This window comes from Helicoverpa zea, chromosome 31 (assembly GCF_022581195.2).
Source record: "Helicoverpa zea isolate HzStark_Cry1AcR chromosome 31, ilHelZeax1.1, whole genome shotgun sequence".
NCBI classification, from domain to species: Eukaryota; Metazoa; Arthropoda; class Insecta; order Lepidoptera; family Noctuidae; genus Helicoverpa; species Helicoverpa zea.
Window position 1 is genome coordinate 3,067,855 of NC_061482.1, and position 25,707 is coordinate 3,093,561.

Here is a 25,707-nt window from a genome sequence, read left to right on the forward strand (position 1 = left end):
CAAACATTGGTGTACTGATTCATAGCTGATACTAGGTACTTACCGCACCCAAGTAGAAAGTATGTTACATGTTATTTTGACAAATAAGCGATACTGTAAAGTCCATTCAAATTGGATTCAAGTTATAATATTAGCGTGACAAATGATGTATGGTCTTGGATGAGACGAATTTACGTAATATTTATTCCTTCAGATATTATTAAGGTTTCACAAGTTTCTATTTTGTTTCAAACCAAAATGGAATGAACTCCAAACCAACACCCCTCTTGACTGAAAATCAATCTCTTCCTACTCCAGCCCTTTGCCTTTATGTACCAAGGCCATAGTATCTCTCTCGAACAATCTTGCTTTACCGGAGGCAAAGATCCCTGCCCCATGTAGTGTGTGCCGACGTAATATTTGAATCACCCCATATACCTATATGATATTCATACTTTTTCGTTTATATTATTTTCGCTTTGAATGTTAGCATTGAACGTCACATAGCTAGATGGTCGAATTCATATTACATTGTTACTGTGAAGTCATGATTAAATGAAATAGTCACAAATAAGTTGCATAATTTGACTGAAGTAACCTAATTATATTATGTGTAACATAGCTGTGCTTGGTGTCCTGTTCGGATTAATTATGATGAATGATGCTGCGCAAATACCAGCATTGAGCGACTGAACTAATAGCTATTGATTTTGAAGCAAATTTAATTATTCGGCCATCAGCAATATTTGTGTAATTTTATAGTGAACTGCAACGCTGAGAACTTACAAAGGAGCTTAAAATCCGCATATTGTGGAAGCTATAGGTTTCATGATTTTGTTTGTGCTGGCGTATAAGTGGACAATTGTATGTGTATGTTGTGGGTGACATGGAAGCTTATACATCTTAACTTCGTTAGGTAGGATTTTTGTGGGATGAGGCAAATGGGAGTGCATTTTAACTCGTAGGAAAAAAAATAGTAAAAAAAAATACTTTGATTTACAATTTCTTTTTGGGTCAGTCGAGTATGGGTGCATTATGACCGGCTAACTTTGCGTTCAAATTATTTGCTTGGCTATTCCGATTAAAGTTTTCTAACATTAGTTTGTAAGTACTCGAAATACTACTAATATCTTTACAAATCAATCGACTCAATTTGTTCGTATATTCTTCATCTGTTTTCACCAGTCCAGCTGGATAGACCTGAGTAGCAGTGTTCTACCTTGAGCGACTGTTTATATGACCTAGAACAAGTACACTATTCCCCATGTATATCAAAATTAAATTACCCGCTGTCATACCTACTTAGTAATTTCACCCCTTTAAACAGCAATGTAATATGCATCAGTGTACCTAGAACAAGCCGTAATTTCATTTTAAGGCTTTGTAAAAGTCTCTGTATTCCTAGAAAATGTTCTTACGGGAAACGTTATTTTAAGTAAAATAATGAGACTGTGTTGCATTTATAAGGATCAAAGCTAACATGAGAACCTACGCCGTAATAAGATTCTGTGTACACAATTTATTTTATTCTTGAAAAATATTTTCCGCATTACCGTCTGCATCTGATAGAGTTTTATATCTCTTTAAAATTATTTTCACAGAAATAGACTTGAATCAGCTTCAATAGAAATGTTATTTCCTTCTCGTCTGCTAATAGAAGTAGAGTTAATTTAATAAGAAAAGATCTGTGTCCTTTGAAGCGCCTTTCCTGTGTACGTTTAATTAATGGCTTAATGGCAGAATTTTTGTCGTACCAAGCAATATATGATAGATGATAAGTTATAAATACCAATCTTATGCATCTACAACTTTGAAAATAAGTAATTGAAGTTTTTTTTTATCGTGATTGCTTTCAGAAAAAGCATCAAAACACACTTAGTTTAGTCTAATCAAAAAGTATAGATATCCATGTAGGGTAGGTGTTTGGATTTTGTAACGTGTTGTGGATCTCTTCTAAACAAAATAGTAGTAATGACAACGCATAATGAAGCAAGTTAAGTTATTTATACTATGTATATTGAGAAATAAAAGAAGGCTAAGTATGCAACTCCCATTCTTGCCTCACAATACTCCCATATAACTTCAGTTTTCATGGTTATTCAGCTACTGCAGCCTGCTAGCGAATTCCATTAATAGTACCATCATTTACAACAATAAAAACAAAACAAAAAGCTGTCTGGTATAACATTATTTTGCCACTTTATTATTAAACTTGGCTGCAAAACAGCACTTTTTGAACGTCAGGAATTTACATAAGACAGACCCCAAAACGTCCACTCGTCACCACTTCCTATGTGTTTTTGCTGGGAAGAAGAAGTGGCGCAACAAACTCTCCAGCAACACTGCAACTGATTAAACGCTTTAATCTAATATTCAATGGTAATTTGACACAACCATTCAGATTTGTAAATGCTTGTATTACCATACAACGTGTTCAGAACACGTGTATCTCATTAATTGTACATTGTATCATTGAAATAATTAATTGTACCTCTATTATAGTTCGCTATCAAATAATGATTCGCGTCATTAATTTACAGTGTGGTTTGCATATTGTTTCTGGCCAATCCTTTGCACTGCACCTGTTGAACTACCTACTACCAAATAAATAAACAAACCACATTTATTATGATAACCTTGAAATTGGTCGTGCTATTGTTTTTGTTACTTATTTCGCCCGCGGGCATCGCATTCTGTATGTTTGTTGAGAAAGGTAGCCTACCTCCATCCAACCGATCCGATGAAAACTGGTCCATCCGATTGAAGGTGAAGCAGTTACAGACTAAGCTAAACTTTGCTCTATATCATGATACTGTTATTATTTTGCGCACCTTTAATTAATTGTTAGATGCGGAGATATCCATTTACACTGTTGATTTTATTTCCAACAGAAATTACAGGATAAAAATAAAGAAGAAAATCTAGGTACTTCTTATCGATTGTCCTAACTATAGAAATCTTTAAATGATCATATTTTTTTTTTCATTAAAAAAGGAAAAGAAAATATTGTCTCTATTATGTTCCTTATTTCTATGTTATTTTTGTTATGTTTTACAACATGCTTGCGATATGCTATATTACATCTATATAGTAAGTGAAATAAGCTCCGTAAGTTCTTGGCGTTTATAGAGAAAAATGGACTGCATTTAGACTCTTGATTAGTACAAATACGCCTTAATTGAAGTCTAAAAGTAATATTGTAAGTAAACGTAGTCGGAATGCGGTCCATACAAAATAAGTGGTTATTTCAGATGGCTTTTTTTCTACAGAACCCTATGAAAATAATACCACCGCTACGACCGCCTTCAATGATCACTACGAGTGCGCCGATGGCACCGGCCCGTACATTCCGATATCGGAGTGCATCACTGGGGTTCGCGCTCAGGTAAGTGCCAACTCTTATGTCTGCATCTTAACTGTTTTATTTGTTCTCGACGCGTCCAGAGTTTGTTTCCATTTAAGTCCCCCCTCGTATCAACCGAAGAAAATGTGTCTGGAAATAGATCAAGGTACGGAGTGGCGGGCTATTTGTGCTCTGGTGCAATTGTTATATTCCTTTATCAGTTTTGTTATGCACACATCTCGGGACCTTGAATGCAATATACGCACCTTTTGTTCACAACAATTTAAAAACGTACCTATAACTCTTTAAAATCAGTTTCAATAACGCATATTTGGTGATTCCAAAAATTCTTTTGAATAACATCACTGTTCTAGGCCATGCCATTTCAGCGTTACATTGTTTCATTGATCAGTCAGTCAGACAATCAGGCATCAGCCAGCCGGTCAGTAACTAATGGCGCTCGCTATCCCAGGAAACGCGCCCACACCGTGGTGGGGATTAACTCTACAAAAGAGTTACATTCACGGAGAACAAAATGAATGGCGGAAGTGTCATCTGGAAAATCTAAAATCTAAAGTGTGTGCGGGGCACGAGGAACGTTCCTGTTTTCGCCCTTAAACGCCTTCCTTGGACCCGCCCATTTTTTTAATACCTACCAAAAATCGTTGACAGATGTGTCGAAAGAACCCGAACGCCTCGTTAGTTCTCTCGTAACCGGTCGTTTAAGTCATGCCCACCGTTCCTATTTGACCTAGAAAAAAGCGCCTGACCTACCTGCATTATGGCAACTCCGCTCATCTTTCCTTACTCTCCTTAATAATTTAATGCACTTCGGTGTGTTTCTACGAAAAGCTTGGGATTTCACATTTTTTTAGTTCGTGTTACGTGTGTTTGAAATAAAGTTCTCTTGATTAAGCACATATCCGGGACGAGCAGGATTACTTTCGTTCTTTGAGTTCCTGTTGTTGAAAAGGGGGATGGCATGGGGGTGCCTCGCTGCATTGCATTGTAGCGTGAATATTTTTTGAATCATTACGAATATGCAAATCTAGTGTGCTTTTTGCATTCGATAATCGAGTCCTTTAACTATATACTTATAACTGATATTTTACGGGTAACCTATCCCAGATAATTTTAATTGATTAACCTGACAACTGTGGAGATCTAAGGGGGAGGCCTATGTTCAGCAGTGGACGTCCTATGGCTGAGATGATGGTGATGAACCTGACAACTGTACAGGATGACACGGCCTGAATGACATGATTTGGAAAATTAACTCTTGACAAGTCGACTCTTCAGTTTGTTCTGTTGAAATCTGACAAATCGAATCCGATAATTAATTGCGCCCCGCAATCACAACACTTTACAACTTCAATTCGATTTACACGTTAATCCTGAAAGCAGTGAAAGCAATTATTTAAAAGCTTGTGGTTTGTATTGATGAAAAAAAAATTTAATCGTATAAAGAGCAGGATTAAAAATATTCAGCCTTACTTATAAACGTGAATTAAATATAAGTAATACTTAAGGGCTGTTTAAGAAAATTCCTACTTATAAACGTTGCTTAAGCATGTTTTAACTAACATTTAATCACTACTTAAGACTTTAAGTAGTGATTAGTTAAAATGTTGCTTATAAGGTGATTAGAGATTTTATAAGATTTCTTTGTTAGATTCCAAATCCAATGTTGGCGAGGCCAGTCTTCACACGACATTGCTGCCACTGGGACATGACGATCCGTTGTCGTTGACGATATTTATGACTTCGTTGAATGAGGATCTTACGATATGGATATCGCGTCATTACATGTGATTATTTATTTTAAAACGGTGAGACCGTGGTATTTTATCGTTTAACTTTTCTTAGTTTTTCGTCAGTGCGAACCTATGCAAGAATAGGTATGCATAGACTTATGTTAGAATCTTCAATCTATTGGGACATGGTCAAGTTGCGTGTCGAGTTGCCTCCTGTCGGTGTCTCCTTGTAATCCGACTCATCTGACATTGACTAACTGTACTTGCAGCTAGTATCTTGACAGTTCTGACATCCATTACCAACGTCATATAACACTGTCGCTTGTAACCCACTCGCTCACTGAGGGAGGCCTGCGTTGATGATAGCAACCCCTCTTTATACACCATGTACCCAAATCCTATTTCTTAGAGCGAACTGCTTGTAAATGCTTGCAATTTCTGAATTAATCGAACAGACAGAATATACCAACACGTGGAGAGCTTTGTATTCATATGAAGCGATGATTCCCGTTATGCGTTTGCAATTCCTACACCTACACCTCAAAATAATCGGCTTTGTCGAAAAGCAATTTCTAGCTGCAGGCTCTCGAGAGGTTTGGGTATTGCTTACATAACAGCATCTAGTTCACGAATTTACACGAAACTATGAGGCCTGCTAATACTGCTAAGCTTTGCTATTGTCGTTTTAATGGAAAACGGTAATTTCCACTGAATTAATTTGTTGGCTATAATTGCATAGATTTAATGATATTCGACAATGTATAGTGCGACACAATGTAACGGAAGTTGCAGGATTGCTGGGTGCACCACCCACGCCCGCCTCCCTAACCAGAGCGCGGGTGGTTCGGCGGATTAGTTTCAGATTAGTTCATCGGTTCTCACGTGAAATTTAATTTGCTTCCCTTTTATACAATAAATGCATCTGACGTAGACCTTGATGCAGCAGCTACTTTTTAATTAACACAGCTAACTATTTTACCTCTGTTTCAGTTTTATTTTTCATAAAAGCAGAAACAATTAATCCTTACACGTGCTGCAATTTGAGATTGTTAGTATTCTAATGCACTTATCAAATACACTCTTTTGCAGCGAGCACCTATGTGAAATCTGAGTCTTAAGGACTTTATGTATGTTTCAAAGGGTTTCAATGATTGAAATATGTTGCTAGCAGCAAAAGGGCCAGCCAAGCTTTACTTTGACAAATACTCCAAATCGAGTAGACTGCTGCCAGGTATTGATGAAACGAACATTGTTGTCAATTGAATAGAAAACTTGTTAGGCCGACAAAAACTCGAGCATAGCAATTTGGTAACTTCAGTTCCGGCTTTGTTTTACATTTTGCTTGAACCACATATATTCGAAGTTCTATTTCAGAATTTTTAGAACAATTAACCAATACCGTACTACAACGTTTCATGCAAAGGGTCCAATTAAAAGTTGCTATTAAATTTAATACTATACTTTCGAGTAACTACGAAAATAAATTTTCTTGCCACTCAATCATGGCATTAACGTTGAAAAGGCAATTAGTAGTTCCGCGAAATAATTTATTATAATTTCAAGGCTTAAAGTATGTACTCCAATATTAAGTGCAATTTGTTAAAATTGTGAAGTCAATAATAATGCCTTAAACTATAATATGTGTTTCAAAGCTGATTTATTAGCAAGGATCAACTGAGTTGCCATCGACAATTTACATTTCACCGAAATTACTATCGAGAACTAATGATAGAAGATCAGGAATTAAGTCTCTACAGAATACCTATAATCCCAATAGTGCTAATCCTGATCAAAACACGGATGATTCGAACTAACCGCACTCATAGTGGTTGCAATGCGCATTGTATCCTAACTGAATTCGAGGAAATATTATGTTCGGTAGATTACAGGAATCGGCTAGATCCGGCTTCCGCGGATTTATCTGTTGTGCATATTAAGGCCTTGTATCTAACTCGTGTGTGAAAACTACCATGGCTAAGAACTCACCATAATCGGGTATTGATAATTGAAGTTTTCTTTCATCATTATTCTTCAAATTTTATTGGAGGTCTTCATTTCTATGTCTGATATCTACTCACAAATGATATTCTTCTATTTTTTCTCCCAAATATTGATAACCAACTATTTCTATAATGATACTGCAGCATCTTTCATTGCAGTAACTGCAAGAAATACTAACTATTACGGAACTAACCTATAACTACAAAGGCGTTATTTAAGCGATAACGACTTGCTCTGTTAAGCTAAGTCAAAGCCACACGTTTCCATCGATTAGGGTAATCTGTGCTTACCGTAGTCGGTCTGTGAAAAGGTGCACCTGTCATAACGAAACTCTTCTGAGCTTCGAAAAGCACGTTTAAAAGTTGAAAATCTACTATGGATTTTAGGAAAATCCTATTGGTCTTACTACAAAAACTTAGACATGTGTCCAACACTTCAACGTCACAATCTGTCATTTTTTTAGACGAGTGTTAAACTGACGTTTAAAAGTTTTTGTGGTATGGCGGTTTGTGTTTAGTAGCAGAAAAAAGGATGTAAGCTGTCAGTTGAACATGTTTGGCAGTCGTTGTCAGAAGCCAGTGAGTCTGACAACCAGTCTTACCTAGAGGTATTAGGTTGCCCGGGTAACTGGGTTGAGCAGGTCAGATAGGCAGTCGTTCTTTGTAAAACCCTGGTACTCAGCTGCATCCGGTTAGACTAAAAGCCGACCCCAACATAGTTGTGAAAAGGCTAGGCTGATGACTATGTTCAGGAGTAGAAAAACATCCCGGTTTACATAACGACGTACCAGGCAGGTCTACAAAAAACACCTGAAAATCTGGCAACTGGGTCGTATTGATTCACAGTTGCGGTCCAATCAAAAAATACATTCACTGATATGCATTTTCCTATCGAGCGTCCTCTTTGTTCACGTTTTCAGTCCTGTTAATTCCTTGGCATGGAGTGCAGTTACACGTGTATGTTAATTGTGACATATTTCGCTTTAACAGTGTTCTACAAATTGTAGTTTTAATTCCATTGTTAACAGAACTTATTCGGCTTTACATTCTAGTTTGTGTTTTGTTTGAATTTTAGTATTATCTCTATTGTTAATAAAATACTGAAACATTCACGTTTCTCTGAAAGAACTACTTACCGCACTCGGATAAAAAATAGTATAATGTAACAAACATACTTTCGCTTCAATAAAATTTTACGTAATTGGGTTCATAACATTCGGATACAAATTGAATTCATATCAAGGGCATTTTGAATAAATTATGAAGTACAGTACTCGAAACTATTTGGGAAATAATTTATGCAATTTATGTATGCAATATTAAAATTCAATAAAAAATGCTGAATGCGAATTGAATTAATATGAAAACATTTTTACCGATTTTATAATTGAGTTGCGCCTACGAATACGCTCGCGCGTTTTATTCTTACTTAAAAAAGGTAGTTTAGTAGTCCAGTGGTGAAATCAACTAAGTAAAGCCTAGTACTTACCTCCGTCTTGAGTTTTTATTCCTTCAAAGTTCTAAGAGATGTTGGCTGTGTGGTCAGTGATTGATGGTAAAAGGTCACAAAAATCAGTTTGATTGTCGTTTAGGTCGTTAATTAACAACGAAAGCTCAACTTGACCAAAGTCAAATAATTTATTTTTTCACTTAGGCTTTCACAAGCACTTATGAACGTCAAAAAATATAAATAAAGTTGATTCTAGTTGCCCATTCCAAAAGTAGCTTCCTATGGAGAAGAACGGGCAAGAAACTCCATGGTTACTCTTTTTAAAAATAATAGGTATTACAGTTTGTATGTATTGATACATACTATAATAACATGCGAAGATCATGTAGAATCACAATAGACAAAGAATATGAGAATAAATAATAATAAAAAAAGGTTAAAATGCTACATGGTGTTCACATTTACAAATCAGTTTATATTTTTGTACAAAGTTACAAACAAACAATCAAAAGAATAACACAATCTTACTAGCGGGTGTAATTTTAAATTCGCAATAATTTGATACTGTCAGTGCGTCCTATGGAGCAGGACCAGCATGTTTCCAAGCATTTTTATCTTGAATATAATCTTCTAATTTATAATAAGCGTTTTTACAAAGTGTGGCTTTTATATGAGTTTTAAACCGCATGTCATTTAGTTCCAGAATGTTGTCTGGTATTTTATTATAACATTTGACACAATATCCCATGAAAGATGTATGTACTTTAGATAGTCTAAACTGCGGGATGGCTATTTTATTTTTATTTCGAGTGTTATAATTATGTCTATCACATATTTTATCAAACAAATGTAGGTTTTTCCTAACATACATGATATTTTCATATATAAATTGGCAAGGCACGGTCATAATATTAATGTTTTTAAACAGTTCCCTAAGAGATTCACGACCACGTAAGTTGTACATAGCTCTGACAGCTCGCTTTTGTAAGATAAATATGCATTCAATGTCAGCAGCTCGTCCCCACAGCAGAATGCCGTACGACATGATGCTGTGGAAGTAACTAAAATATACCAGTCTAGCTGTTTCTACGTCCGCTAGCTGCCTCATCTTTCTAATAGCATAGGCGGCCGAGCTAAGACGACCCGCAAGAGATGTTATGTGGGGTCCCCATTGTAGTTTTTTGTCAAGAGTGATTCCCAGGAAAACTGTCTGATTTATAAATTCTAGTTTTTGACTATTGAGTATTATGTCACATTCACTACTTTTTACATTTGGCAATGAAAATCGAATGCATTTTGTTTTTTTTTCATTAAGGGCCAAGTTATTTGCGTTGAACCAATTTTGAACCTGGATAATGGAATTGTTTACGTCGTCTAGGTTACGTCTACGCCTATCAATGTTAAAAATAAGAGAGGTATCATCGGCAAACAACACCATCCTAGGTTGATTATCAAATAGATAGGGCAAATCATTAATATAAACTAAAAAGAGGAACGGACCTAATATGGAACCTTGTGGTACGCCCATTGCCATCATTGAGCCCAGTGAATTTACGCCGTTTACTTGAACTTTAAGTTGCCGATCATTTAGATATGATTTTAATAACTGGAGGGATGTATCTTTGATTCCGTAATGCTCTAGCTTCTGCAAAAGCGTTTCGTGATTTACACAGTCAAATGCTTTTGAGAGATCGCAGAAAATTCCAATGGAGTCTTCAGCTTCCTCCCAAGCCCTAAAGATGTGCAAGCAGTGTGTGACCGACAACATAAACATCAGATTTTTAACACGCTTTTTTCAAAACAACTGTTCGTTTTGAAAATTGAACCTGAAAACCCATAGCAAACACTTGGTTAAAAAAAACTTACCTACGTTTATGTGTGACCTTATAAGTATTTTTTTAAGAATGAAGCGTTTTCTAAATATCGAAACCAAACATTGTCACCGGTTTAAACTAGGATTTAGTCCATGGTTATGAATAACTTTAGGCTATAGAAATCTAGATGAAGAAAAATTTACAAATAAGGTATCTTTGGCCGAACGCGCCGACTGCAACTGCCAACCGTATGTGCCGCGGCTGCACTACTGGTTTGTATATAAAACCGTTTTGGATCGAAGCGGCAGCAGCATGTACGATCGCTCTCAGATATCGACCGATTTCATGCAAGCAGTTGCAGTCGGCAGTTAGCATTGAAAGCGCCCCTAAACCATTCAGCCGACATGGTGTTCTTCAGGTTTTATCTCGTGATCGTGAAAACTTTGAAAAATGTATTTTACTCTTTTTGTAAAGAGAATTTTACTACAGCGTGGAAAGTGAGATATTTCTGAAAACCTGATTCCCTTAAACATCTCGCGATGCGTCCGCGAGTTCTTTTTTGTTTCGGTTTCGAATCCGTATTTATTTGGGGTTCAGTGGCAGAGCATATGTGATTCTGATCTCATCAGATTTTTTTAGTTGGTCTTCTACTTCAAAACTTAGCTTCGTATCTTGCTGGTCCACCTGTTATTACGCTATTTACATTTGTTCGATGCCGGGTCCGGCAACCCTCTCCCCGCCATTCCTTGTTCCGGTCAGTGCGTGCCTCGCTGCAATCGTGGACACACATATCCCGGCGCGCAATCAGAGTTTTCACTTGTCTATCTTAATTTTCTTGTATTAATACATCATAACAACTTCGTCGACGACGACCATCGTGCATTGTCGTCTCGCGCAGTGTTAAGACTTGACGGCAACTTTGACCGTACGCCGACCGATGCCGCTGGTTATCCAACACGCAAGTGTGGACGAACCCTAAACCGTGTGTATTGTTCTTTTCTATCAAAGGTATGTACTCCAGAAAATCTCCAGCTTTAAGCCAAGCTTCTTGTCTTTTTGGTAAGGAAGCTTTTCAACGAAAAATAGCATGAATTTTATATTACCTTCAGGACTTACGAACATGGAGATTATTATGCTTAGAACATGACATGCAACTAGGGCTGCCATCTCGAATTTCGCCAAACCTGGACAAACATTTAAAAAACCCGGACATTTGGCGTAAATCGCATTTTTCCCCCGAACCTAATTTGTAATCCCTTTACTATTAACATATACTTAAATTCAATGAGGTGCTTCCTTACATGAAAAGTGTCCGGGTTTTCCCCGGACACTTCTTGAAACCCCGCCCGGACGGCCCCCGGACGGCCTCCAAACGAGGACAAATCCGGGGAAACCCGGACGGATGGCAGCCCTACATGCAACTAAGGGTCCGTTCAGACAGACCGGCTCGGAGAGGAGAGCAAATTCTTAACACGTTGAAAATTGGGTACTTAGTATTCGAAGTAAGGTTTATTTTTGCATGTGCACTGCTTTTGCCATTAAGAATTGCCGAAGGCGCTCGGGGTGAAATAATAAGAGGAGCCGACCGGCTCCGATCGCGTACTTTTTCTCGGTCACGCAGACGTTTGGCTCCGATTGCATCTCACGCAGCCGATCGGAGCCGACTCGGCCTGTGTGAAAAGAAAATGCGCGCCGATGCTTTCCGAGCTGGTCTGTCTGAACGGACCCTGAGGCTGGCACAAATTATCGAGCGTATTTCTTACCGACTCGGGAGTCGAAGCAACGTCGTGCACGTCCATTATGGTTGCGACCACTGGGTTAATGGGGCATTTTTGTTTTTTTTTTAATTATTCGAATAGTGATTGACATGACGTACGTATTATACATTAAACGATTATTAAAGACTAAAGCCTTGCTACAATAATGTAATTGTAATAGGCTTTTGCTGGGAACTTTTTTCATCACAGCTGCTTCTTTGCAGTCATAATGAAAGGAAGTGGTAAAAGGGGGCGTTATTGGGTCCTTTTGACATTTCTGCCATGAAAGTTTGCTAATTTAATTAGGCATTACACATTCTTCGGCCCGCGATATTACGTCATTGGAAAGTTGAAAGATCACCTTCGAAAGTACTTCGCTACAACATACCGCGACGAGCACCGGCAACCCTCCACGGGGTCCATATTGGAATTTATGTCGCATTAGATAGGTTCCTATAATTGAAATATGCATATGCAATACCAGAATAACCTTGAAAAATTTGACATTGTGTGGAAAACCTTGCGTCAGAGCTGTTGGCGACAGCTAAACTAATTATTATCCATCAGAGATCAGAGATAATTATGAACTTGATTAATAAAATTGATAAAACCAGATATACATACAAAGTGAATATCAAATGTAATCAAATTAGTGAAGCGTTCACAATGTCAAATTATGACCGAATCATGGAACATGCGTATCAAACACAAATAAACCAATAAATAAGTTGTGGTTTTGATATGCCACTGCAGTAAGCTTTGCTTCATATAAACATTTTCGAAATAACAACATTGCAGTTAATTGCGCGCATGATTACTTTAGTAATGCACTTTATTCTATGGTTTTCTTGATACATATCTGCATTTATAACCCTATCACACGAGCATACTGGCTCTACTCGTACGGAGAATGAGAAGTGAGCGTTAACCAATATTCTCTCAAAGTGGATTTCCGATTTCACTTACTTGTAGATGGTTTAGAAAATATGATAGATGATTATGTTAAATGATATGTATTATGCACATAGGTTGCAAACATAACTTGTTACTGTTACAGCCTTTTTATCGTCCCACTGCTGGGCACAGGCCTCCTCTCACATGGAGAAGGATTGAGCATTAATCACCACGCTTGCTCAATGCGGGTTGGTGATTTCAGACTTTTTATAGTCCAGGTTTCCTCAAGATGTTTTCCTTCACCTTTTTATCAGCCATTGGTGTCTAAGTATACTTAGAAAGTACATACAAACTTAGAAAAGTTGCATTGGTACTTGCCTGACCCTGGAATCGAACCCACACCCTCATACTCGAAAGGTTGGTTCTTTACCCACTAGGCCACCACGACTTACGAACTTAGGTACAGGTAAAATTTCAATTCAACTTCTCTAACTTGAAATAGCACCAGCACACTCTGACAGTTCTTCAGAGGCCAGTGCTTATCATTATCTTAGTAGTTGTCAGAGTTTCCTCAAATCCGATTGACGGTCGTAAAGACGGCCTCGGACAATTCAACGATTCCTGCTCTAGTTGGAAGTGGGGGATAATGGCTTATCATGTCCTCCCAGGCACAGGGGTATGGCACTGCCGGCTATCAGACGCCGGGCCGCTTTTGTGAGATTACGGTCTCCTATTAAAAGCTAGGCGGCTTCAGTCTATACTCGATGACTCTCTGATCGACGTCATCATTAGGATATAAACGTCAGCGATCTACTTCTCACGCATACTATGGCGTAACGTAGATATACAGTACGGGCTATACAAACAATAAATAAATTCGATACTTTTCTCAGTGCTTTATTACACTGAACAGATAGAATGAATAGTTCTTCTTTTAATAAAAATGTTTTCATGCTACAATTGACCAAAATTACTACGACGTCAACATGTCGTCGGCCGGCCGGCAACAACATGTGTCAGAGACCGCAACGAGCGTAGGTGCATTTCTAAGGGTGAGTTACACGAATAGTATAACCATAACCGTGGTTTGGTTATCTTGTAGTTAAATATTAAAACTCATCGTGAGCATTGTACCACTGCGTATGGTGTGTCACTGTACCGGGTGCAGGGTGGCTTGCCCGGCGGCCCTGCTGGCGGCACTGTGTGTAGTAGCACTGTGTGTAGTAGCCTTTACACTACAAAGTAGACTTTGTCGGCGTCCATTGTTTTTCAATTCATTCTATTCTGTAACGAGAGAAATCCAACAAGTAAAATGATAATCGATCTGGCTAGCGACTGTTCTCAAGTTAATAAGTGTTCGAACAAACAGGAATTAATAAATATTACTAGCTTCCGCAAGCGGTTTCATCCAGTGCCTGAGGGAACTACTTTTCGCCATTCTGTTGTTTACGCTATCATTACCGTCAAGTTTCATCAAAATCTGTTCAGTTTTTTGCGCGGAAGATGTAACCACATAAGTATACACTCTCACAAACTTTTGCCTTTAATAATTATTGCGATGTGACTTATAGGGAATTAGACCGCTGGGTAAGACCATCGTTGATGTGGAAGGATGACATCATAATACACGCAGGTCGAGATTGGATGTCGTGACAGAAGTGGAAGAGTATGGAAGAGGCTTACATCCAAAAATTAACATACAGAGGCTGTCAATTATTGATTAAATGCGATGCCAGAGAAAATGGATGTAGGTAATCTATCTGCACGTGTATACGAAGCCTTGCAAGTGAATACAATCCCACCCAAAACAAGAATGTGAAAGGCTGCCAAGTTCGATAATATGGGAATGCTTCGCCTATAAAAGAAGAGAGATCTGAATAAGTACCAAGTTCCATACACATACCTCGGTTACAAATAGTTACTTTTTAATGATGTTACTTGGCAAGTTTTCACACACCTTGTTATAAACCTTCTAAACGCAATGAATCAAGTATATAATTTTCTATTAAAACTTGCCAAGTAACATCATTAAAAAGGAATTATTTTTAACTGAGGTATGTGTATGGAACTTGGTACTTATTCAGATCTCTCTTCTTATATAGGCGAAGCATTCCCATATTATCGAACTTGGCAGCCTTTCACATTCTTGTTTTGGGTGGGATTTCATTTATTTTTGTAAGGTTGTTTATTTTATTTTTTTCTTATGATTAAGTTAGTTAAGGAAATGTCTCATTTATACTATCTTTCAGATTTTTGAATATGCACTATGCTTCTTACAAAGAAATGAACTAGATTAACTAAATGGACTAGATTTACCAACTGACTGACATGACATGTTATCATATATTATGTTTGTGGATCAAAGTTACACATTCGTTATTTTCGAAAGTGACTCACACTTGGCCGTTTTCAGATTTTTACTTTACTTTGACTAAATACAAACCTTTGTAACGAATTTCAGATCGGTACGACCATTCGAAGATATATTATATAAATATAGATAAATTTAGTTCGTTTTAGTTCCTTAGGGGTATAAATTTACACCAGGTATAAAACACCTTCATTATTTTGAAACTGACTCACACCTGGCCATTTTCAGATTTTTCCCTTTACCTTGACATAAAGACCTACCTCCATGCCAAATTTCAATTCAATACGACCATTGGAAGTGGTCTAGGTTTTTGATGAGTGAGTCAGTCAGTGAGTGTATAGTAAAAATAGCGATTTTCTGACGTCAATATCTCAAGACCTACAATAGGTATATTAATGAAATTTTGTATTTTAGATAAGTGAGGGGGTCTCAACAGATACTAAAAATTTGATATGCATAAATAAAATAGATTTTGAGTTATAGGGGGGTCGAATTTGGCCCGAAATGGTTCGTGTAATATAACCCACGGCCGGTGTGTCGCTTTTTTTTGCTCGAACTTGGCGGACACACTGCCGTGTGTCTAGATTCCTAAGATGGCTCAGCAATTGTGAGATCTTAGAATCAGAGACATTAACTGTGTGAATTAGACACATTTCCACGGAAATCTGTGCATATCCGGATTAAGAAATGATTATATTCAAGATATTGTTCTAGCTAAACTCGATTTTTTTTCTATTGGATTTTTTGTTATTATACCTACGTTTATTTACCTACCTATTATTTTAAATTGCTAACTTGCTAATACGCAAGGAAAATGAACTATAGAGGATAGGTATACATTTCATACGAATAGTATAAAAGTACAATTGGGTAGTTGACTAGGTCAAAAATAAATTACGTTGTCATATTCATTTGGTAATCCTTAAAATCGAAATCTAAAAGTAATCTCACTTTCAATTATCGTTTTGATGAAATAATTTATTTAATTTTTTTATTGAATTATAAGCTAAATAAGTAAGTAAGTAATAGTTTGTCATGAAAAACGACGTAATAGCTCGTTTTCAAACATATTTCATAGAGAGAAACCGTTTTGACAGTTGTATAAAAGTAAAGAATTTGACTCGTTGGAAACTACCGTATTCTTACATTCGAAAGTCTTAACATTTATGAAGGTTTATTTGCGCAGTAGAATTCTAAAATAATAAAGAAATAGACGAGTAATATGTAGGTAGCTGTTAGCTGGAATGGTAATTTTCGTAGTGATTCCTATTTCAAACTCCTTTTGAAATTCAGTATCAGCGCGACCTTCGGGCCTGGGAATTCTCGGTACGAATCACATTTTCCTTTAAAATTGAATAAAAAGAGCACCTATGCACTTCCAATGTTACAGAGATATTAATGTAGGTACCTCTGTGAATATGAGGCATTGAGGTGTAACAGTTACGTACGTGGGCTTTCATTTCAATAAAAATTTCGACGAACATGATTTAATTGGAATTGCAATTTTAATAAAGTATTTTTTTGCAATGCAGCCATTACATTTAGCTATCGGATGAATAAATTCAATTAACGAGAGTTTATTTACTAACAAGCTGAAGCTGCGCGGCTTGGACTGGACCGATCGTTCATAAGGTTAAGCAACGTTTGGCGCGGTCGGACCGTAGATGGGTGACCATCTGGCAATGACGTGTTCATCCGTGAATCCGAAAACACGATAAATTGGTTGAACATCTTTGTCAACTGTTAGGAGTAGTCAGAAGCCTGAAAGTGCGACAGCCAGACTCACCAAGGGGTGTCTGGTAGCCCGGGTAACTCGGTTGAGATGTCGGATGGGAAGTTACTTCATTTAAAACACTGGTACTGAGGCACGTTCGGCTAGGCTGGAAGGTAAAAAGCTGGGCACAGAGAATTAGGGTTTCATTCAACCAATATCAGTACATTATAAATTCCCGATTGCGAAACTACTGAACAACAAAAGGAGATATTAATTGTCTGTTCATCTTCATTATTACAAAAAAAAAGAATTCTAAATCAATGTTTATTTTTGATAAAGGGCTCGAAAGCTATTGAAACGCATAATATCTTTTGGTAATTAAACAAAGAATATCTTGTTTCCAATCACGAAACTGATATTAGACGTGATGTTTTATGCAATTCTGCGAAAGGCGCCTGTTTTCCTAACAGATAGGTATCGTACTACTTAGTCTAGAATGTTCTTCTTGAGGTACTTGCGTTGTTTATGCTGGATAATGTTGTTTATGTTAGATATTATGTTTACAACTTCTGTGTGCGTACTTTTAAAGTATAATTAGTGTTTACGAATCTCAGCATTGTTAGCAGAAAATGTGAAAGGTTGAGGTTCAAGTCCGATGTGTTTTGTCTCGTTTGATGTAAAAATAGTTCTAGTTGCTCGCAGAATTGATTACGGCTCTTCTGGAATCCACTGTTGTTTAGACTGTCCCTTGTGTTTATTTGTGTGATTAAGGTAAATTAATACGCGGTTTTAAAAAGAAATGCGATATATCTCACCTCAGGAAAAAATGAGAAATGTGATAATCCTAGAATTTATACCGAGTTACGTCGCCGCTGCGCTACACGGAGTTCGGAGAAATGTTGTTTGTGCTTTAATAGGAATTAAAATGAGAAAAAAAGTCCTTTCAAAGTAACATTTGTTTATTATCCAGTTTGTTAAGTAACTGACTGACTGATCTGAATGGTATTAAAAATATGAAATACTAGCTTCCGCCAGCGGCTTCGCCCGCGTGGTGTGTTGATAAAACGTAGCCTATGTGTTAATCCAGGGTATCACCTATCTACATACCAAGTTTCAATCAAATCGGTCGGTTGCGTGATTGAATAACAAACATACATCCATACATTCTCACAAACTTTCACATTTATAATATATATATATATATGAAATATGAAATATAATACAAAAGTGTTTCTTATGGTATGCCTTAAACAGTTTTCTGTAGTGATTGATTCTTTGTTACAGGACGAACAGAGAGCTTTCACGTTTGATACTAAGAATATAGTGGTGAGCACTCGCCCGGAAGGGCAGCAGTACACCAGTCAGCCACACATTCGGATCAACTCGGAGCTTTCGGAGAACGACTCCAACATGAGTGACGAGGACGATGGCTCCTTGCACGCTAGTCACCAGAACTTAAGTAAGATGTGCATTCCAAAATCACCAACAATCATTTATTTCCTTAGATAATTGAAAATGATAACCCTTTATCTTTCAGCAGAGTGGGCTGTAACCAAATCCTTTACCAAGCTCGCTGTGTCACCCAAAAAGAATGGTTCCGAAGACGGTATGTAATTATGTTTAAAATGCATCCGAGTGCATATTATTGGAGCTTCGTTACATCTCCTGTTTATTGTAACGTTAATAAGCGGCATCAGTCCATTCAAGTGAATTAAAACTTGAGAGTTCCTGGCGCTAAGAACCTTGTAACTTGTAACTACATTGCGACAGATAAATAGTGGAAATAAAATTTCCCGTAACTATGTCTGTAATTCAATGATTTCTTTACAGGACCACCTGTCCCACCGAGACCGCCTAAAACGTTTGCCACTAGACCTAGGGAAGTCGCTCCTAAGGAAATCTTTCAAGGCCCAAAAATACAAGAGCCTGTCGAGTTCCCAGACAATGTAAGTTTAGTTTTTTTTATACTACATAATATTCTTCTAATCCGGTGAACTGCAGGTGTATGAGCTAGTCACAGAGTTTACATACTTTCTTTTCTAATTGCCGTTTGTAAAATTGCGTCTTAAAAATACAATAAAAAATGAAGACATCGGACTCATTCAAGGGGATCTGCATCAGATGTGAAACAAAATGCAATTTTTGTTTGTTGCATTGATTTGTGATTCGACATCGGATTGTGATAGGAATCCGATATCCAGGACTGCAGAATTATGTTTTTCCTTCATAAACATTACTAATTGCTTATCGTGGTTCTGGTATTTATTGTTTTATTTGCTATCAATTGGAAAACCCAACGCGAAGAAATAATAACAGTAAACTACACAAGTCTGTCATTTACGTCAAACTTTTAAGTTTTGAAGGAAAATGTCGTAAGGAAAATCATGAATTTATAAATCACTAGCTGTTCCCCGCTGTTTCATATACCTCCAGTATACGAGTATAACCAAAATCTCTAATGTACTGCAGGTGTAACATCATACATACAATACACTGTCAAAATGTCTAATGCACTAAAATGGGGCGAAATAACCACTGCAATAAAATGTTTATGGTCGATTTTTTCTCAATCTCAAAAACTGGAGCTGACCTTCAAATGCCAAAATGTGCAGTAACATTGTACAAGAAGCTCTTTACACATTTGCAAATACGAACATGCAAATGCATATAATCCGATGTCTATATAGTCATGATTCAATCAGCCTAACAAGCATTTCCTCGGAGATCCAAACGGAAAATCTCCCAATAGGATTAATTTATTTTGCAATGTAAGTAATTCAATCGGCGGACTCACTCGTGTAGTTCCGATGTACACGTCGCATGTTATAGCTATTTGTAGGAGCTGCTGTCCACGGTCGTTTCATTCTACGAATTTATGCAACGCAGTTATAGAAAGTTTCAACTTATGTAAGACCGATGCAACGTTACAGTATCATGGATGTATTTAATCACATTTAGGCGCGATTAGTTCAATTCCGTGTTGATCCGATATGGAGGTGCTCCTAAGGTGCTCCAGAATTTAACTTAAAGATGATAAATAACAATAAAACAATAACTCATTATAATTTTAAATGTTGTTTATTGATTGAGTCTGAATTTGATCTCAAATGACCATAGCATGACTTCCCCCGCTATGGGTGAAGCGTGCGTATAGCCCGTGGTTGACGTGGACACAAGGCCTATACGGGTATATTTTTCAGGCCCAACAAGGTCAGATTCGGCGAACGCAGCGCCGCATGTCCCAGGGAGCGCCCGCCTCCCCGCGCCCGCTTGTCATACCCGTTATACGATGCCCTGAAGAGGAGGAGGAATTCTCACCTGGTCATGCGGTAAGTGTCAAACTATTGTATCAGTGTCCACTAATTTAGGATTAAATTGTCGTTTTTCTGAATATTCTTGGTAAGAATTTGACTTATTTGGCAGGTTTGATATTTGAAGTCTTAGCCGCACTTTCCATAAATTTTGAGTGATTCATGAGACATTTTTAGATTCGTGCTAGCTAATTTCATCACAGGTTCAGTAAGCGATAAAAAAAATTTCACTGTTACAAGCCTTAGTCTCTCAGCTAGTCTGAACTCCTAACGTCTAAGGTAGTTTAATGGCTTCAGCTAAATTAAACTTAGAAGTCTCGAATAAAGTGTATTGTTCGGTACAAACTTGTCGAATGAGTCTCTTAGCTTGTCTGCGTGGACGATTGACGTCACGGCAACGAGTTTGCGACCAACAAGTATACCTGATAAACAGAGTGAAAACTTTACAATTACGAATAAATTCTTATAACTGCGGAAATTACGAACTAATAAAATATTATCGTTAATTGTTCTTTTACAAGTAACTTTGTTCGTTTGGTAACACGGGAATTGCTTATGAATAAATGATTAAAATACTTACTCCTAGAAATAGAAGATTGTTGAAGTGCTAATTTGATATAAGCACCCGCTAGTCGATAAGGAAAGAGTCATTATCAATATTTCCAAGGAAATTCTTGAATCATTTGTTACATATCGACATCAAAGATTATAACCGGAAAATGATTTTTTTTCCGAAAACAGCATGGCTAAAAAAAGAATTGCACTTGTGTGATATTTATTTTCACGCCATACAAAACTGATGTTTAAATTTTAATGTTTTACCACGAAACCCCTACCATAGTAACCAGCCGTCAAATTGACTTTCGGCCAACTCTGGCCACTTTTTGTTACCCACCGTAAGTTTATATGTGTAACAGCTGATTTTTTTTCACAGTCGCTGCAGTATTGCAACCTGCCATCCTTACCGCCGGCGGTAGACCGAGCTCTGAAGCCACGCCATTCAAGCCACAGCATCGGCCATATTAATTCTATTATGGCACAGGTACAATCTTTTACTTATTTTTTTGGAATCTACTACGAAGAACTGAACTCATATTCTAAGTAAGAATATGCGAATACAGCAGTTCAAAAACTTTACTTCGTTACAAATAGGGTTTATAATCATGTGTAAATAAGATGACTTGTATTGTCTTTTTCAAAATTACTTTGTTGCATAAGAAGTAGTTTCGCAAAAGGTTGCTGCGCAGTTGCATACTTTAACCCCTTAAGTTCAATGTATTGTGATGGGCATCAAAAACCTTTTGTGCAGTGAGATACTAGATCAGTTACACTATAATGTGACTTTTATGTTGTGTCACACAATACGTGCAATACAATGGAGCTTTTAACTCACCTCATTTATGTACATACAAAATAATCACGGCTTTACGATCGATCTGGTCAAGTAAGGGGCGCTAGAATGTTCCTTGCACTTCAGCCATCAAGTTATTAGTGAACACCTTGTGCATTGTGTATTATTCAGATGCTTGTATTGTATTTATGTAATACAGGTTTCAGGTATTGCCGTGTAACGTATGAATACGTAATGTGTATATTCTGATCGACATTCGAATTTGAATGCATTTAGTGGGAATTTTAAGCTGCGAGTTGGAAGCTGGTTGTTGCTTTAATCTCGTATCTGGACATATAGAACTAGCTGATTTCATACATTTCCTGAAATACATACAACATAATATGCATTCTATTGTGTTGTGAACATGTAGTTGCCTTTGTTCCTCGCTAGAATTATTTCCTGAGGGACGGTATTGCTACGTGTAACAAACACGCATGAGGCGACTGGACGTACTTCGTCAAAATTGAGTGCCATAGCTTCAATAACGGATTATTCTAGACTAGACTAATCGATAAAGCGAGACAAAGGTTGCCTATCTATGGATTTCTATAACCTATCCTTCCGTTGATTTGATGTTAGAGATTGAATTAGCTGTCGTGTTGACTTAGTGGGTAAAGAACCTTCCGCTCAATTATGAGTGTCGGTTCGATACCAGGTCAAGTACCAGTGCATCTTAGATCGTGTTTCGGAGGGTACGATAAACTGTAGGTTCCGGCTTTCATAGAAAATCTTTGCCAGTCGTTACCGGTAGTCAGAAGCCAGTAATTGTGACAACCAGTCTTACCTTGGGGTATGTTGTTGCCAGGATTACTGGGTTGAGAATGACAGATAGGCAGTCGCTCCTTGTGAAGTACTGGTACTCAGCTGCATCCGGTTAGAATAGAAGCCGACCCCAACATAGTTGGGAAAAGGCTAGGCAGATGATGATTGAATTAGCTGCATATGAATGATAAAAAACATAAATTTGTAAAAAGCCCAAGCATGTATAGATAGGTTATAGAAATCCGCAGTAGGTATATCATACTACTTAGATCTAACAGTAAAGTGAGTAATTTTGTTTGTTTGTACCCTAAAGGCTCTGAAACTGCTGAACCGATTTGAAAAATTCTTTCACTGTAGGAAAGCGTACACTCTTCCCGAGTAACATAGTATAAGAAATAACTATTTGATGCTAGGAAGTATTGAGTTGTACCAACACGAAGTACAAATTGTGATTAAGTCATTGTACATGCAGAAACATTATCATTTTGTGTTGTATTTTAGTACACAGAAAGACTACCCAAAGAAAGATCACCCACAGACAGATCACCCGAACACCATTGTAAACACTGCACTTGCAAAAGTCGCAGAGTGCCGCTTGAATTGTCCAAACTATCTGTCATTGTTGAGAACGAGGCACCTCAACTGCCGCCTAAGAACGAACAGTTGGTGCCCCCGGAAGTTCCATCTCGGTCGCTCAAACCGCGGCGGGTACGCATATGCGGTTGCTATGGTTGTACGGTAGAATTGAGCTTGACCACCTATCCCTTACTAAGAACCACACTATTAGATTACCGTACTGTGACGCAGTAATTGTTACGCTACGTCTTGTTTGTAGAATGAAGTATAAAACGTAAAACAACTCAGTGTTATTTGTTTGGAATGCAAAATTGATTGCGATCTATGTTTTTATTTCTATTTATTACGTTTACTTTGATGTTGGTTTAACTGATTATTTATTCTTTGCGTTATTAGAGAGCAACATTTACTTTAGTATTTAATCGTGGCTTGTTCAAACATTGTTTGTTCTGGCTGCATGATAACTCTACTCTAGCTGTGTTAAATGGAAATATGAAGATATATAAGTCCGGGAATTTATGTTTTTGCTATTATCGTATTTTGATTTGCGTTTTAATTTTTCGAAAGAATATACAATTATTTTGCGAATTCCTTAAGTTATTTCACTGACTACATGTAAATTTATTGTATACTCTGGTAAACAATCTCTTAGTTTTTCAGTGTTATGTAAGCACGGAATTCGAAATTCAGCTGATGTGCATTTATTTTGATTTAAACATGTTAACTTATAGGTATTGTTTTCATCAATGTTTTTATTTATTAGTAGTTTATTTGTTATTGTTTGTATGTATGTGGAAACAGCGTCAGAATAAAAGAGCGCAGTGCTGAAAATATCGTTATTACACATTTGTTCACAATTGAAAGGTCTAGTAAGCGAAGAAGTGTCCTTAAAGTCTCTTTTATTCTGGCGGTCTCTTAGCCTCTGTGTTAACAATGCCAATGTACTATGCTTTCAGGGTGGACTCAAACTAGCCGATGAGATGAAGCCAGATGTTCTTCAATATCTTGATTTGGACCTTCACACGTCGAAGCCACCACAGGGACAGCAGGTACATTATATATATACTATACATTAAATAAGTCCATATTATAAACGTGGTCGGTTGTTCTATTTTTTTTTGAAGGCGATCAAAAACCATATACATATGTTATAAACCAAAACCCTAGATTTTTTGTATAGAACTGCTTACCTCGAAATCTACTGAACAGATTTATGCAGTTATCACTTGACTTGAATGCTTTTGACTTCCTATAAACAAAATTGAGTGGGAATATGTTTTTTATTGGATTATACATACATGTGAATATACTGTACTTACTTTTTGTTTAGGCACGCAAGCCGGTCGAGATCGCTCATGGTAAGTCGATGTCTTCAGTAGACACAAATGCGTACAAAACAGTTGATTTCCTGAAGACGGAGGCTTTCAACATCACCCGCCAGGATGCTGAGGCTTCCAGAAATTGCCAACACTAGCAAAGAGCCCAAGCGAGGAGCGACCGGTCGAGGTCCGCCAGCTCCTTGTTTCGCCGCTAAACACGACACGTGTTACCAACGGGCCTCACAAATTCCAAAAACTGAATTATTTTCTTTCTCTATCCTATTTTCCAGTGACGTGGCATTTAAATTGGAGAAAAAGACTTTGAAAGCTTTAAAAGAGTTTACGGGAGCTTTAAAAGTATTGAATGTTAGGGTTTGGATGTTGCTACGTTTTTAATTTGCGCTTTCACAGTTATTGTAGATGGATAAAACAATGCTTATGGATGGATAAACTAATGATATGGCTAATATAAACCTGAATGTTTAAGCTCTATAAATATTTCCAAACGCATTTCAAGTTTGCGTGTAATTATGTCATAGATTTCTGATAATCTCTTCTATGCGTAAATATGAATGATTACTTCATCTCAGTGTTTTCATGATATGTTGACAAGCTGGATTTGTCTGCATATTAAACTTATTTATAGTAAGAGACTTTCGGTTTACAGATAAACTTTGAAGTATTGTGTTTTGTGTACTTAATAGCGTGGAATAATACGTTTTGCGTTACAATGCATGACAGAACTACTTATAGCCTTTATTAAATTTTGTTACCAATATGATTAATTTTATTATAAGCAAGCCTGCTTTGTATTTCATGTTGTAAATAGATTTTAAGAAATAATAGATATTTAATTGAACATACTACTATTATGTACTCCATCTATTTAAAAATACATATATTTCAAGGAAAATATACAGGGTGTGTCGTTCACAATCACATTAAATCCTATCGTATATACTCTATGATATTCTATGGCGAATTGTAAAAAAAATAACCTAATCCATTCAGTGGTTTAACCACAGGAGTCATTTTTCGTTTTTATAATTTACAACATCATGTGTAAAGCAGAGATAAAGTTAGGAGTATTGATTGTTTTGATCAGTTGACAGCTGTCAGTTTTCATGGGCGAATTTCAGTTGTTTGTAATGACTGACTTTTATATGGTGTTCTAATTTTCGCACATTTTTATTCTATTTACTTTGATTGAAAAATGCATTTTTTTTATTTTTAGGTATTTTTGTTTTTGATTTGTGTTAATCGACATATA

At 37.0% G+C, this 25,707-nt stretch overlaps 1 protein-coding gene across 5 annotated transcripts in view; it reads left to right on the plus strand.

The window, feature by feature from the left end:
• LOC124645196 overlaps window positions 1-25,435 on the plus strand; it is a 33,910-nt gene extending 8,475 nt beyond the window's left edge. For 4 of the 5 annotated variants that reach the window (XM_047184964.1, XM_047184966.1, XM_047184967.1 and 1 more), the window contains exons 4-11: window positions 3,249-3,364; window positions 18,361-18,535; window positions 18,614-18,682; window positions 18,907-19,022; window positions 20,277-20,405; window positions 21,322-21,429; window positions 24,075-24,167; window positions 24,449-25,435. In XM_047184964.1, the coding sequence (XP_047040920.1) occupies window positions 3,249-3,364; window positions 18,361-18,535; window positions 18,614-18,682; window positions 18,907-19,022; window positions 20,277-20,405; window positions 21,322-21,429; window positions 24,075-24,167; window positions 24,449-24,592 (950 nt within the window). In that variant the 3' untranslated portion in view covers window positions 24,593-25,435. The remainder of the gene's footprint in view (window positions 1-3,248; window positions 3,365-18,360; window positions 18,536-18,613; window positions 18,683-18,906; window positions 19,023-20,276; window positions 20,406-21,321; window positions 21,430-24,074; window positions 24,168-24,448) is intronic. The other variant, XM_047184965.1, reaches the window with a different exon arrangement.
• The last annotated feature ends 272 nt before the right edge of the window (window positions 25,436-25,707 follow it).